This window comes from Rhagoletis pomonella, unplaced genomic scaffold (genome assembly GCF_013731165.1).
Source record: "Rhagoletis pomonella isolate Grant_MI unplaced genomic scaffold, Rhpom_1.0 Rhpom_scaffold_00006, whole genome shotgun sequence".
In the NCBI taxonomy this organism is placed as follows: Eukaryota; Metazoa; Arthropoda; class Insecta; order Diptera; family Tephritidae; genus Rhagoletis; species Rhagoletis pomonella.
The window spans coordinates 56,535,059-56,550,634 of record NW_023458560.1 but is presented as its reverse complement, the minus strand read 5'-3'; the positions used below and the strand labels follow the sequence as shown (position 1 = coordinate 56,550,634).

The following is a 15,576-nucleotide window of genomic DNA, read 5'->3' as shown; positions in this document are numbered from 1 at the left end:
ACTAATGCATGAAAATCCTAACCTCAAAAAAATCACCCGTTACATGGCGTATGAGTAGCATTCTTTCGTGCTCATATTTCATCCAAATCAATACACATTTTAATTTTTTTAATTATTTTCCTTTTAAAATTTATTCGCTTTAAACTCATACTCATCAGTTCATCATAAGAACTAGTCAGGGTTTAAGAAAAATGTATTACTGTTCCATGTAGCCACCTTTAGCGCAGATAATGGCATGGAGCCTGTACGGGAATGCTTCACAGGCTGCACGAATGTGGTCTGGTCGTATTTTGTCCCAGTGGCAGCGAAGAGCAATCTTCATGGCGTTGACTGACTCATATTTTTTAGTTGATACTAAGGCCTTGAGAATGGAAAATTCCGATGAATATGGTTGTCATTGTTGCGATGAAATGAAGCTGGGAAGTTTTTTTTCGAACTCTATGCGATGGTGTCGAGTCTGATTGAAACGTCCAATGATTTCTACCGAATTGCTTTTGTGCTCAAGGTAACAAATCATGGTTTAAAAACTTTTTGAATAGAAGATTTTTTGGTTTACCTTTACGCCCTGTTCACTACAAAATACCACTAGACCACACTCGTGCAGCATGTGAAGCATTCTCCGACAAACTCCATCCGCGCTAAAGGTGGCTACATCGTACAGTAATACACTTTTCTTAAACTTTTGATTAGTTTTTTGATGAACTGTTTTTGATAAACAAAATAGACGAAATTTTAGCAATTTTAACTGATAACACTTGCAACTTAATTTTCACAAAAATACGGGCCCCTTTAAAAATTCGGGCCCGAGAGAAACACAACCGCCCCCTACCACCACTCTAGTCGTGTGTGAATTAATACGGATAACAGCGGTATATAATCAATCATTCAGCATCCCGGTTAATAGATGTTCCCGTATGATGGAGGCCCGGATAATCGAGGTCTAATCCAAATTTTTGGAAATTTCTACTTAAATAGTTGGCAACTTTATCCAAAATTTTTTTTTTTTTTATTAACAGTTTCTTAACATTTTCCTTATGTGTATATCGTTACCTTAATATAGAAAGGGCTTATATCACCTAGTCGCTGAAATACAAAAGGCCGTAACTAACTAAAAATTCAAAATTCACTTTTTGACTGATTATGATGCAATACAAAAATTTAGTTTTTTACTTTACTTTTCATATATAGCATTTTCAAATTAAATGAAACCTTTTCAGGTTAAGCGAAACCTTTTTCAAATTAAATGCAACTTTATTTTTTTTTGGTTTAGTGTGAATTCGCTGTTACGCGTTGCTCTTCTTTACGGTTAAGGCATATTGAATAAGTGATAGCAATAAAACAGCTGCTTTGATTTTTTTCTTTTTATATATTTGGACTTTAAACTGCCAAAGTTTGTTTATTTTTTTCATATTCATATTCACCAACAAATTGTTTCTCATTCTACTATGAGTTCGACACGTTTCCAAGTATTTATTCAGGGTTCCATAGAAATAAGAGATACCCAGTAGGAAAAGTAGTAATGCATTGCATGCGTGATAAATAATGTAATGTATTTCTAATGAGTTCTAGATTCTATTACTGTTAATTATGTAATCAGCATTGTAATGTATCCAAAAAGTCGCAAAAAATTCATATCACAAATAAATCACACTCATTTCTGCATTACTGGTAATGCAAAATGGAATGCCTCACTTTTCATAAGACATCGCCATGGGAAAAATAATGCATTTTCGAATGTGAAAACGCCTGTTTTACTGATTTTTTTTTTTGGATTACCATATATTACATTTTCTCGCTGGGTATGGTGAATAATAATGGATGCTTACCGAAATTTTTGCCAGTATACTCTCCTATGTTAAACCCCATAGGAAAGGCATTTTCGAAGTTAAAATTCCATTTTCCACCAATCATTATTAAGTGACATAACTAATAAGGGCCGTTTTCACCATCTCTAGTTAACACTAATCACCAGTCTAATTATTAATAATATTATGACATGAAGTGATGTGATGAGATCATGCCGCCAAAAACTTACATTTATTTTACTAAAATTTTCTAAACCTTGTAACTGCAAACTCAAAAATTTTATAAAAATTCTGATTAAAAAGTCGAAAATTTACATAAAAATGTGTGGAATTTTTCTAAATTCTGTATAAAGTTCTACCCAGAATTGCAGTGGACGGTGTTAAAACCGTCGTCGGTTAACCGCTGTCAAAATTAAAACTCACAATGGCATATGGAATGGCTCATAATTGCGGCGGCAGCGTTTTTACCGCCGACGTTTTTCGGTTCATTTAAATTTATTTCTATTTTTACCGCCTAGCAGGGACGGTACAATGTTGATTGTAGTAATTTTTTTATTTTCAAAAGTTTGGCAAAGTTTTCATCCACTTATACCAGATCCAGATCTGCATACATGCACGTACCGAAAAAAATTGAATTTTAATGAACATTTTCAAATCAAAATGACAACTGACGGAAGCCGTCGTGCGCTGGAATTGTGATTACTCTGACGTATTTCACTGCGACAACTATACGGCTGCTCACATACCGCCGACCGCTTTGCCGTCGTCCGCTGTAATTCTGGGTAGAGCTTTAAGTGTGCCAGTTCTATTTATGTGGTTTTTGGTAAAGCATACACCATATTTTTATTAAAAAGTAACAAAAAAATTTTACTTGAAAAACATTCGAAATATCAAAAACAAAATTCTTTTTCATGACATTATATTATGAGTGAATTTAAAAACAATTTGCTTAATAAATTCCTTGACCCCAATTCATAAAAAATAAAGAAGACTTTAACTGCTTTATAAATTGAAAATTTGTATGAAAATGTCACTTTATAGAGCTCTTTAAATCTATTTTATTTTTTATGTATAAGGCCACTAGTCTTTAAATAACCTACACATACACTGACACACTCACACACACACACACACACATACCTACACAAACCAAAACTTACCTAATATGCCCAATAAAGTATGCATCAAAAATGCGACGCAAACTTTCCGGATGCGTTTGACACAGCGCACGTCCTGCTGGCGTTTCGCTCAACTTGTAAGCATTGCTTACGTAAATCAACGGCACTAAACGCTTACGCGACAACGAATACACGCGATAGAAACTCTCAGCGGTGGAGTAGCGACGCACTGCCTCCAGTTGTTGTTGCAAAAACTCCACGCTCTGATTGCCGGCCACGCTAATCTCGAAAGTGATGCTCAAATTGTAGGCGGGCGCCAAATCCAATAGCTGCTGATAGAGTTCCACCTCGCCTGCCTTGCCGCTGCAGCTGAGTATGAGTACGCCAATGCCGCAATTGCGAATATTATCGAAATGCTTTTGCAGCAAGTTGGTGGTGGGCTTATACAACCCCAGCGCCGGATAGAAAGCGGTGTTAAGTATACGCACTGGCTTCACAGTGGCTGTGGCCGCAGTCGATGTCGGCAGCGGTTGGACGGCATCGGAAACATCGTTCAGCAGCTCCTTGGCAGCGCCACGCAACTGCAGCTGTGGCACGACTGGCGGCTGTTGTGACTTTTTTGTTTTATACCAAGCGACAGGCGCACTATAGAAGATATGTACGCCCGTGGTGACCGCATCCAGTGTGGTGTGCTCCTCACCCGGTTCAATGGCGTTACGTTGCTGCTGTTGCTCCTGCTTCAGCTGCTGCAGGCGTTGCTGGGCAATGCGCGCTTTCACCTTGTGCTCATCATATTTCTCTGGCACAATGATGCCATTTTGGCGGGGCGACTTGAGGGGTGGCTGCTCCAAGCGACCACTGCCAGCGCCAGCGCCACCGCCGCCAATGCCAACGCCACTACCGCCATAGATGCGCGCTATAAAATGCTCATCGAGCACACGTTCAGTGGAGCCTACATTTGGTGAAATATTCAGCACAACTACAGTCACCACAATTAGCACAATGACCATGAGTAGGAAAAGAATTTTCAACTTTCGACGATTTTTTAAATATTTTTTTAGTAGCATTTTTTAGCTGCGTTTGCAATTGATTCAGCATTTTACAAGCGATTGCGGTTGAAGCGGCAGCAGCGAGAGCAGCCCCGCGCACGGACCGAGTGAACGAACGACTGACAAAGACTGTTGGCGAGTCGACGGCTGCTGAGTCGTCCTTGCGGTCGTTCCTTTATTGCGTGTGTGTGTGTGCCTATGTGTGTGTTTAGTGCGAGGCACTCGAGCGTTTTATTTTTAATGTAGAGCGTTCTGTAATGCGCTTCTTCCTCTTCTTCTGTTCGTTTTTTTTTTTGTTTTTGTTTTTGCTTTTACCTTGCGTTCTACATAATTAAGCTCGCATCTGCTGCCTCTGCTTTTCTTTATTTCTATTTCTGTTTTCAGCATTTAGTGATTATCTTTTTGTACCGCATTCCTTTTTAGCACAACCCCCTTGGTGTATTTGAGAACTGGTGTAGGTATGCATGTGTACTTTTATATGCCCAAATGTGTTTGGTTGTTGCTTTATGTGTGTACCCTGTGTATTAGTGTGTACCATGTGCTTCCTGTTTATGCTTTTAGCTCGAGTGAATTCCTTTATTCCACTGCCGGTTTGTTATTGTTTACATTCAGCGCGCATGCTCGCTTCCAGTGAGAGAAAACTGCGCGCAGAAAAGAGAGATAAGACAGATGTACTGGAATGTAATAATTATTATTAAAACTATTGCTATACCCTGTAAAAAAAGTTTCAATCAAACGAGGTGCATCTCAAAACATCAGTTATTAAAGTAAACCGAGCAAACACAAAAAAAAAACAAGTAAGAGCAGCGCTGTCTTCGGCTATGCCGAAGGCTTCATACCTTTCATGAACATCTGCAAATTTTACTTTGACAGATTACTGCTTTTAAATACATCAGCATACATCGATAGAGGAGTTACATACTTATATAAAAAATCGCATCTAAACAATCAGAGGTATGGAAGATATACTTTATATGGCACCAATCTAAGTGATTTTCACTGCTATGTGATCGGTATGTAAACCGGTAACACAATTTATTGGGTTTAGTTTCCTACATAAAGGAGATATATCGCAAAAACTGGTATCTGAACAATCAGTGCTATAGGAGATAAAGCTTATACAGCATAGATTTTGACGATTTTCTCAGTAGACTTTGTATTATTATTTATAAAATATCTTACGAAATTTATCGGTTTTAGCTGTTCAAATAAAGGAGTTTTACAGTAAAATCCCATATCTGAACAATCAGATGTATGGAAGATACATATATGTTATAGTCACCCGATCCTTGTTATTTTCACTGTAAGTATTCCGTTGATAATGAGCAAAAATGGTGCGAAATTTCAAGTTCCTAGCTGCATAAATGGAGGAGTTATGATAAAAGACCTCATATCTGAACAATCAGTTGTATGGGGGCTGCAGGTTATAGTGACCCGATCTTTCTTATTTTCACTGTAAGTTTTCTGTTGATAATTATTGAAAACAGTGCGGAATTTCATGTTCCTAGCTATATAAATGGAGGAGTTATAACGCAAAATTTTATATCTGAACAATCAGTTGTATGGGAGCTATAGGTTATAGTGACCCGATCTTTGTAATTTTCACTGTAAGTTGATAATGGGTGCAAGTATTGCAAAATTTCATGTTCGTAGCTGCACAAATGGAGAAGTTATAATGAAAAATTTTATATCTGAACAATCAGTTGTATGGGAGCTATAGGTTATAGTGACCCGATCTTTGTAATTTTCATTGTAAGTTGATAATGGGTGCAAGTATTGCAAAATTTCATGTTCGTAGCTGCACAAATGGAGAAGTTATAATGAAAAATCTCATATCTGAACAATCAGTTGTATGGGAGCTATATGTTATAGTGGTCCGATTCTTCCGGTTCCGACAAATGATTAATACATTATAAAAATACACCCACCTACCAAATTTGATCCGGATATCTCGAAAACTGAGAGACTAGATTGCATACAAACAGACAGACAGACGGACAGACGGACATGGCTAAATCAACTCAGCTCGACGTTCTGATCATATAAGTATACATTTTCATGGGTCTATCTCTTTTTGTTCTGGTACTTACAAACATCGGACCAAAGTTATAATACCATTTCATGCTCATGAAGGGTATAATAAGTGCGCCTGGGCTACACTGGAGAAGTGAAACTTATGTTACATATCCATTTTGTATATTGGTAGCAAAATCAATAAGAAACTCGATAAAAATATCGATAATCAAATCGATAAAATATCGGTAACAAAGTCTATTAAAAATCGATAAATATATCGATAACAAAATCGATACAAATATCGATAACAAATTCGTTTAATAATCGATAGAAAATCGATAACAAAAATTGATAACAAAATCGACAAAAATATCGATAAAAAAATCGATAACAAAATCGATAAATAATCGATAACAAAACCGATATATAATCGATAACAAACTGGATAAAATATCGGAAGAAACTCGATGAAAAATTCGATAAACATTAGATAGCCAAAACGATAATAATATTGGTAGCAAAATCTATTAAAAAATCGACAAAACTATCGATAACAAAAATCGATTAGAAAATCGATAAAGAATATCAATCAAAATATCGATAACAAAATTGATAAATAATCGATAAGAAAATTTATAACAAAACCGATAAAAAATATCGATTATTATATCTCATAGTTCTCAAGTTGAGGTCCAACATCATTCTCCAAATCATCTCTAACCTTGAGCTGGAAGTTGAAATGAGCTTGAGCAAAGCATGTGCTGTATGCATTCCAGAAGGCTCACTTTCACTACCATGTGGCCAGTTAACTCAGCGTTTTACGCCAGTTTGCCGACCAATAAACACTACTAAATTCAATCACTCTGATCTCGGAACAGAGTTTATGTCATTTGGGGGTCATGGGCAATATATTGGTAGATATTAGGCTATTAGGTATGTTAGAACAGACGTCATTGGTCGCATTAACTAGGAGAACTAGACTTCTTCCCTGAACTTTCAATCTCATCTCACTTAATAAAGTCTCCATTAAAACGGAATGTTAATAAATTCTAGATTTAATAAATTAGGACTTTTACTACAGAAAAAGTCTATGAAATACCTACCAAGCCCTCGGTTTATGTCCAGAGCTCTTTGAACTAATATGAGACTCATTTATCTAAGTATGGTATTCATGTTGTAAAAAAAAAACTTCCACTTACTCCGATAAAATCGGTCAGACTACCTGCTTTTCCTAAACAGTCCATCAGGTATCAAATTTTCTGCAATACCATTGGAGTCTAGTTTGAAATTATTTCAATGCGATCGCAAGGGAAATAAAGTAATGCGCTCCTAATTTTTGGTGCATCGTAAGAAGTCCAAAGACCTAATTGCGCCCGACCATCCGAAAGGTTGCTGTTTCTTTATCTATGTACACTAGGGTGGTCCAAAAATGTATGTGGGAAAAAGTAAAGTCGGAATTTTTTATGCTCTCACCCCCTAGGATTGTTTTATATCGAAAAAAGGTATACTCCTATTTTTTTATTTTGAAATCTAAAAATATTTAGAGGTCGCTCAACGAGCTCAAAGTTTTCCATGTATTTTTATATACAAAAATAATAAATTTTCGTCGAAAAAGGGTAGAATTCTTGAAAATAAATATTTTTCGATAAGAAAACTCTGGCACTCTTCAGGAGACTTTCAATAATAATACCCAATTGTTTATTTAAAAATTTTTTAATACTAACGATTTTTTATTGGCTCCCCACTGCTTTTTTCGAGGTTTTTGTGGGTTTAAATTATAGTTGCGATGAAAAAATGATTATGATTTCAAAATTGAAAAATAGGGGTCTACTTTTTTCGATGTAAAACAATCCTAGGGGGGTGGGAGCATTACAATTCCAAGTTTACTGTTTTTGGGCCACCCTAATGTGTACTCATCAAAAATCTTATTTACTTGTTGGTCATCGAAATGCTTTAAAATTAGGTGTTGATCCAATAGTTTTAATGGGATCAGTGCCAGTGAGGACCCCATTTATACAACCCCACGCACCTCTCACCCAAGGTGTGTTTTCGCCGACCATGAATGGTTCCGCCAAGTATTCTTAAAGATATAAGCTTTTGTGTCGCCTGCGCCGACGGCGTTGCTCGTTCGCCAAGAAGAAATTTTGCGGTTGAATACCCCCAAGCACTCCTTGGTTTTGGACACACGGTTCCGCTAATAGTTAAGTGAGAGGATTTGCGCGTATAGTTATTTGATTGCCAAATATTCACTCAGTTGAGAGACCCACAGCTTGAGGTGCCTCACGCAGTTTCATTCTCCTATTGTAATATATTGATGTATTTCCATAAATATACATATATAAATATGTAATCCCACAAGTTATATTGACGATTTCTGGCGTGACGACCTTTTTTGCGGCGAACGTTTGGGGTCGACCACAACTAATACCAGTTGAGCTCTTTCTTACCATTGAAATTGGTGGTGCCATGCCTTTGCTTTCGACTAAGAAGGTCCCTGGTTCTTGTGGATAAAATTTGCTATAAGCCATTTACCTTTTTGCTCTCAAACAAGAACCAGATAGCATAGTCGCAATGACTTTCTCAAAGTTGGAAAGACTCTTTGCTACTAGGCAGTTCGGTATTAGTTTGGGCCTAGTTCGAGACTGGTTCGGATATTGTTCGGGCCTAGTTCGAGATTAGCTCGGGACTATTTTAAGACCAGTTTGGGACTAGTCTGAATCTATTTTGTGACTAGTCCGGAACTAGTTCAAGTCTAGTGTGACATCATTGACATCATTTCGGACCTAGCTGCGAACTAGTTCGGAACTAGTTTAGATCTAGTTCGGTGGTAGATCTAAACAAGTTTGAGACTAATTTGGAACTACTTCGGTACCAGTTTGGGACTAGTTAAGTACTTTTTCGGATCTAGTTTGGGCCCAGTTCGGGACTAGTCCGGGTTTAGTTTGGGACCATTTCGGAACTGGTACAGAACACAGTGTTAACATATCAAATTTCATGAGTACGTAATACTCACGCCTTTTTTAAGTGGTACTAATTATGTTGAATATTCTACTTTCTGTGATGTTTACAAAAATATATAATACTTTACTTTATATTTGACGCATTTCTTATAATTTCCCCATTTTAAAAGCTTCCAACAAGTCCAACTATAGCGTGCAGTCCTCCTCTCCCGACATGTCGGTGCGCAGCGGTTCTACTTCACCTTCACGAGCACGCCATTCCTCTTTCAGTTTTAAACGAAAAAAATCACTCGAACGGATTTTACTAAAAGTAAGGGTGGGTAAAACATTAAATATATATAAATCGATAACAAAATTATTGCTATACACATCCCCAGTCCAAATCCGACGGCAAGAGCTCGGAAAGTTCTTCCTCTATACGCATGAGCACAGCGCCCGAAGAACGCTTGCGTTACATCAGCTGCAAAATATGCAAATATGCAACCGTAATACCGATGGGTGGCATACGCCAATTGCCGCAGAATTATTTGCTGGTGCGCAAAATCGAGGCGATCAAACAGGAAATGGGTGATGAAGTCATAACGAAGGTTTGGTGCAGTCTATGTTTCGAGGAAATAAATGTGAGTGGCATGAGAAAGCATTTTGCAATTATGAACTGGTTTTGTCTTCATACGCCATAGTCTACTTTTAGGCAACCTACCACTGCATCAGTTGTACGCTAAATCTGTGCACGCTCTGCAAGGAGGCACACGAGCGCCAGCGCAACACAGCCAATCATCGCATACGGAATATTATGGAGCTGAGACGCGCGCGTAAAAAGCAGCAAACACTCAGTGAGGATAATACGAATTTTACACTAAAGTGTGGCATGCATCCGGGCTTCGAAATGAAGTCGTTCTGCAATAGTTGTTTGCAGGTACATATTTGAATAATGTGGAAAATAAAATATTCTTTTTCAACAAAATTCTTTTTTTCCCCCAGATCGCCTGCGCCGACTGCCTTGTGTTGCTGCACAAGGGTCACCGGCATGAGTCCATCCCAAAAGCTTTCACCAATTACTCGAAACTGCTGCACGACGCCGTCGATCATACGCGTCCGCTCTGCAGCTATGCAGAGCATTCAATTGAGCGTATGAGCGAGATTGCCAAACGTATAAATAAAAAGTGTGATGACATACAAGCGCAGATAGAGACTTTCACGCGCCAGTACTTCGAAGCGGTCGAAGTGCATCGCAAGACGTTACTGCAACAGGTGCATCGCGCGCGCCAATCCAAAGTGGAGATGATACTCGAGCAGCAGCTGGATTTAGGTGGGTGTTGCCACGTGCACTGGTGTATTTTATTTGAGGAAAAAACATAAATTAATTAATGTTGTTTGCTGATTTTAGAAAAACGCAATAACGAGTCCATTGAGGCATTACGCTTTGCTCAGGAGCTGACCGAAAATGGTTCCGATGTTGAAGTGCTCTCTTTTCTGAGTATTTTGCTAAAACGTTTCGAATATTGTCAGCAATTTAAAATGCCCGTCGATCCAAAGGTACGTATTACTACTTATATGATTGCATTCGCTTTTACCGAAATACAATTTTTATTGAAAGTCTCTATGGACAATATAAATTTGTTTCGAAAAGAGAAAGCACATATTCTCATTAGCATGCTCAATTATTTATCTCGAAGGCGAGTAACTTCCGAAATAAACTATTGAATATGTTTAGAACTAGCAAATAATATATAGCATATTGTGGGACTCCCAAATGTAGATCGCTATTTAAACATTCAATCTAAAACTACTCGACAATTATTTTCTTGAAAATTCCGTTGTTTGCAAGTTGTGAACAGCCTTGAGCTCACTTGGGTCCCTGGTCTTAGGGGCATACAGGTAAACTGAGTGGCAGATGAACTTGCAAATAAAGGCACGACCAAGCAGATTCTTCTTGTGGTACAAACAAGCTAAAGAAAAATGGATTCAAGATACAAATCGTCGAATTTTCAGGCAGATGTGGCTCGGAGTGCCTTTTCGAAGATCTTGCATTTCCTATGTAAATGCTCTGCACTGTGTAGAAGCGGGATGCGTGATCTAGGTTTACCGTTCCTAGCCGACCTTACGGAGTTTTCAAATACTGACGCAGGTTGCCTGATGAGATTCATCAGCGACACGAAGTGGTTTAACAGGGAGGATAATTGAACGGTGTCAAACTGTAACGGTAACACAATGACTCTTCTATCTTTGGCCCAAGTGTGCCGCTAAGGTCGGGGTCACGCAATGAGCCGTAAAGCGGCGTGTGGCTGAGCGGCGCCATACAGAAATGCCGCTCAGTGCGTGGCCACTTCAATAGTATTTCATATGTTTTAATTTTAAGCCGCTCAGCCGCTCGCCGCTTTACCGCTCATTGCGTGGCCTCAGCCTAAGGCGGCAGCCCCTTCATCCTACCTACCAACGTTAGTCCGGATTAACGGCGCTGTTGATCTCTTCACAATTTTACCCTGACAGACGCCCGCATCGCGATTTAACCGAGCCGCGACGTAGTGGGCTCGAATCTCACGACCAGCAAATATTAATTTTTATTTTTTTTTAGTTCCTTCAATTATAACTTTTATTTTGTTAATGGAATTATACATAGTTGCTTTATTTTTTTTTTTATAAAATAACTCTAAAAAAACTAAATTAACTTAAAATATTAATAATAACACTTTTGCTAGGTGTCTGATGCGTCCTGATGTTATAACACAAATGGAAGCGCCAACAACTTTCTGCCGCCTCCGAACGGCAACGGGTTTTCATGAGAAGGCAGAAATTGTCTTGGCATTGCCTGGCTAGAGGCGACAGCTGGTAGAAAAAAAATTTTCTAATTTATATGTGGCTCAGGCTCCACTCAGCCACGAAACTCAGAGGACAGCTAGCGTTGACGCTACGTTCTGCTCGCTCTAGTACCGATAGATGTTTTTGTTGAAAATTCAGCTGCTAACAGCGCAATCAAATTACGGGTGTTCGATTGGGGACACTTACTTGTGGTTAAGTTCGGATGTAAAAGCGTTGCCCAGCGACTATATCATACCAATAGTTTGGACCAATCATAAACCCCTAACGAACACTTTCTCTGCGAGTGTCCGGCCTTTGCAAGGGCGAAAGTAAGGACACTGAAATAAGCATATCTACAGAATATTTTAGAGTCCAGCCGGCTCTGGCATCCACAATAACTCCTACATACTTTACTTTAGAAGATATGTGAATTTTGATTTTCTCCTATGATGGTTCACCCAGGTGTCTTTTGCGTTCTAGGATATCCTGCGAGTAAATTTCCAGTTTATTTAGGTAATAGTTCAGCCTGCAATATACTGTCAGGATTCTTGCTATAATTCTTAAGTTATTCTTGGATAAGTTCATACATTCCTTAAAGCGTTTTAGGTTATATGTTCCTAAAAGTGCTTTGGATTCCTCTAGATCTGGTAGATTATCCAAATATTGATTTCCTTGAGTTTCTTCCTCTAACCGGTCCAGGGCAAAGAGTGTTCCTTTTCCTATGCCACACATGGGCTCTGGGCCTATGAAAGGGGTTGATGCTCCTTTCTTTGCAAGTTTATCAGCAATTTCGTTTCCTTCAATACCAATTTGTTCCAGAATCCAGAGAACCCAAACCCGATTGGTCAGACCAAGAGTGTTACCTGAGGAGATTTGAGGGCTTTTATTGCCGTTTGGCTGTCAATGAAGGTCGTGATGTTCTTATTCCGATAGTTTCGCTTGATATGGCGTATGTCACAGTCTGGAAAATGAACACATGTTTTCCCATGGGTTCCGAGTATCTTAACCTCGGTTTAACTAGACCTACCCCAGTACCCTATTCAGTCAGCGAGCCATCAGTGTACCAGGTTATCATGTTGTCCTTTTCCAAGGATGCGGTTGGACAAGTTCTCATGGCTCCAATTATGCATGCACCTGTCAGCCTTTGTGTCTTGGCGAGCGCTTTGATTGCTTCAAGTTGTGTAGGTCTATCGAACCAAATGATGGCTCCATAAGCTATCATGGGTCGTATTATCGTCGTATACATCCACCTCAGTATCTCTGGTGATCATTCCCAGCTCTTTCCTGCCATGAACCTGCAAGTCATAAATGATCTCACAGATTTCTACGCAGTTTATTACACTCCGCCCTGTTGACAGCTCCTTGTTTTTCCGAATACAGCCCTATTATAGAACGGACTACTTGAGAGCAATGATCTTTGCAACAGACAACCGGCTGTAAATGCGGAAGATATGACGAAAAATTTAAAAATGCGACACGCACGTTCGGCCACAAAACAAAAAAAAAATTTAAATTTCCTTGCAAAAATGCTTTAGACTCAATGGTATACGGCGAACTTTTTTTCTGGTACGGCCTAGTTCACATGTATAAGTGTAAGTCTCTAGGCAGAACTTAATTGCTTCGGTGTGCTTTTGTAAGAAATAAAAACTTGTAGGTTAAGTTAGGGTAGGTTGTAGGTTAAGTTAGGGTATGTTGGCAGTCGGTTCAAGGGACCAACTCACTTAGACCTTTTGAAGGTCCATTGTGGTACCACTGCAGAACACGGTAACCTCGGTGACTATTCTTCAGAGAACCATTTTGATGCTCTTATAAAGCGTAGGATTGGTTTTATTGCTACGCTTGATAATTCCGTAAGAGAGCTAAAGAAGGGCATACCTAAAAAGCCTGCTCTCCTCTTGGCCAAAGCTGGGCAACTACAGAAGAAGTGCTCTACGGTTTCTTACTCTTACTCATTTCTGCAACTGCTGCAATATTCGAAGGGAGTATATTCCCAGTCTTGAAGAGTGCCTGCCAAATTGCCAATGACCGGTTACACAAGCCGTGACCATCACAATACCCTCTCTTGAGAGGCTGAGCTCTTTCGCCTTTTTCTTATCTATTTGTGACCAAAGTAGCCTGGTTGTTCTACAAGTGCCATCAACTAGTTATGACCTGCTGGCCTTTTGGATCATGCTATTTCGGAGTTCTAATTTTCAAGTTGCCATGGGTATGCCAATAGTGCCTCTGTTTTCACATACTTAGGTAAAAAACTTCTAGCACCTTGTAAAACTGGTATTCTCATTCGGAAACATACAGTCGTTTCTCACGATTTATATTCAATTCTCAATTTTCATTTCTCATCTATCATTCCAGATATCGGAAACCTTACACTTTCTACCCCACATACGTGCGCCTGCTATGAAAGCGCAAAACGATATACCACTTTACGGTATCATTACAATGCAAACCGTCGAACCTTCGCTATGTACGCTGCAATGGGAGGGTAAGTGTTGGAAACTTTAAATATTCTCAGTAAATCCTAAAAGTGTCAGTTCACACTACATACATTTCCCCAGGTTTCTCACAATTACGTCTACATAAGCGTGTTGAGCTTTTGCTGCAGTCGCGTGACGCTGACGGCGTGGGCTTATGTCACGGCGGCTTACAAATACAGGCGCTAGTAAAGTACAAAGAGTCGAGCTCTAAATTTCTGCCAGTTGAGGTTGGAAACGAACTTTACTTGCTTAAAAAAAATATATATTAATATCCTTTTTTCCCCCCAGATTGCTGATAATCGTGATGGCACATATGGCATCGGTTTTACGCCCGACGCGGAGGGCAATTTAGTGCTAACAATAAATATAAATGATAAACCAATTAAGGTAGGTATATTACGTCCATAAAAGGTAAGGTAAGTAGAGTTCTTTGGTTTTAAAACTTGTTTAGAAAAAAAGTGATGCAATTCTTGTTGCCGTTCTCACAGTGACCGAGTTAACTTTTCGTTGGCAGTTAACCGTCGATTTTCAGTGTGAAAATTTTAAGCTAATTGCCGAGTGTTAACTCTCCACTATTAAAATCTTAGTGCTTGCATCCTTCCATTATGTATTTACTTTCTCCTCTTTTCTTCACAGGGCAGTCCCTTCACTTTCCTCGCACGCAATGTACGCCCGCATAGTGGCATCTATCATTGTTGCACCTTCTGCTCGAGCAAGGGTAATAAGATGGTAAAATGTTCCTGTGACGGTCGTATGCCGGGTTATAATGGTTGTGGGCATGGGCATGCCGGCCATCCAGGTCGACGTCATTGGTCATGTTGTGGTAATGCCTTAGAGAATTCCGAATGTAATGCGTCAAATAAGTTGTTAAATTTATGAGAAATCCAAACACTGATAACTAATCGGTGAGAAAAAATACAGATTTAATATATCAACGAAATAAATAAATACTATTAAAAAATAAATGTCGGCAGAAAAAATACTTACATTTAGGGAATGAGTAAAAACTAGAAGGCTCTTAAATGGAGTCTTATGTAAAAGTATAATGTAACATTGACTTTCGGCACCATAATTGATTCATAATTTCACTAGGACGAGAAACTGATAGTCATATTCTCTTAAGACCTGGGCCGATAATATACTCCGTCGTATTGAGTGAGCCACAGATCTACATTTCACCGATCCTTCAGTCAGTTCATTGCTCTGGACTCCACAGTTGCCTGGTAGTTATTTCATAAATTCAGTTTTGCTCCTGTGTGCCAGTATTTAACTTCAGTTAACATTCTTGGATATTTTATGAGGATGTGATATCCGCACCTCCTATTCTCAATTATCGATTCCAGTGAACCTCGGAT

General features: G+C 38.9%; 2 protein-coding genes across 3 annotated transcripts in view; one reads left to right on the top strand and one right to left on the bottom strand.

The window, feature by feature from the left end:
• Positions 1–3,990, bottom strand: part of LOC118740992 (glycoprotein endo-alpha-1,2-mannosidase-like protein) — a 6,548-nt gene extending 2,558 nt beyond the window's left edge. The window contains exon 1 of the mRNA XM_036472770.1: positions 2,966–3,990. Coding sequence (XP_036328663.1) covers positions 2,966–3,990 — 1,025 coding nt within the window. The remainder of the gene's footprint in view (positions 1–2,965) is intronic.
• The window catches only part of LOC118740991, a 27,059-nt gene extending 11,873 nt beyond the window's left edge, over positions 1–15,186 (top strand). The window contains exons 3-11 of one of the 2 annotated variants that reach the window (XM_036472769.1): positions 9,119–9,258; positions 9,326–9,568; positions 9,640–9,864; positions 9,930–10,257; positions 10,336–10,484; positions 14,100–14,229; positions 14,303–14,448; positions 14,510–14,608; positions 14,858–15,186. In XM_036472769.1, coding sequence (XP_036328662.1) covers positions 9,119–9,258; positions 9,326–9,568; positions 9,640–9,864; positions 9,930–10,257; positions 10,336–10,484; positions 14,100–14,229; positions 14,303–14,448; positions 14,510–14,608; positions 14,858–15,100 — 1,703 coding nt within the window. In that variant the 3' untranslated portion in view covers positions 15,101–15,186. Of the gene's footprint in view, positions 1–9,118; positions 9,265–9,325; positions 9,569–9,639; positions 9,865–9,929; positions 10,258–10,335; positions 10,485–14,099; positions 14,230–14,302; positions 14,449–14,509; positions 14,609–14,857 lie in introns of both variants that reach the window. The other variant, XM_036472768.1, reaches the window with a different exon arrangement.
• Positions 15,187–15,576: the final 390 nt, after the last annotated feature.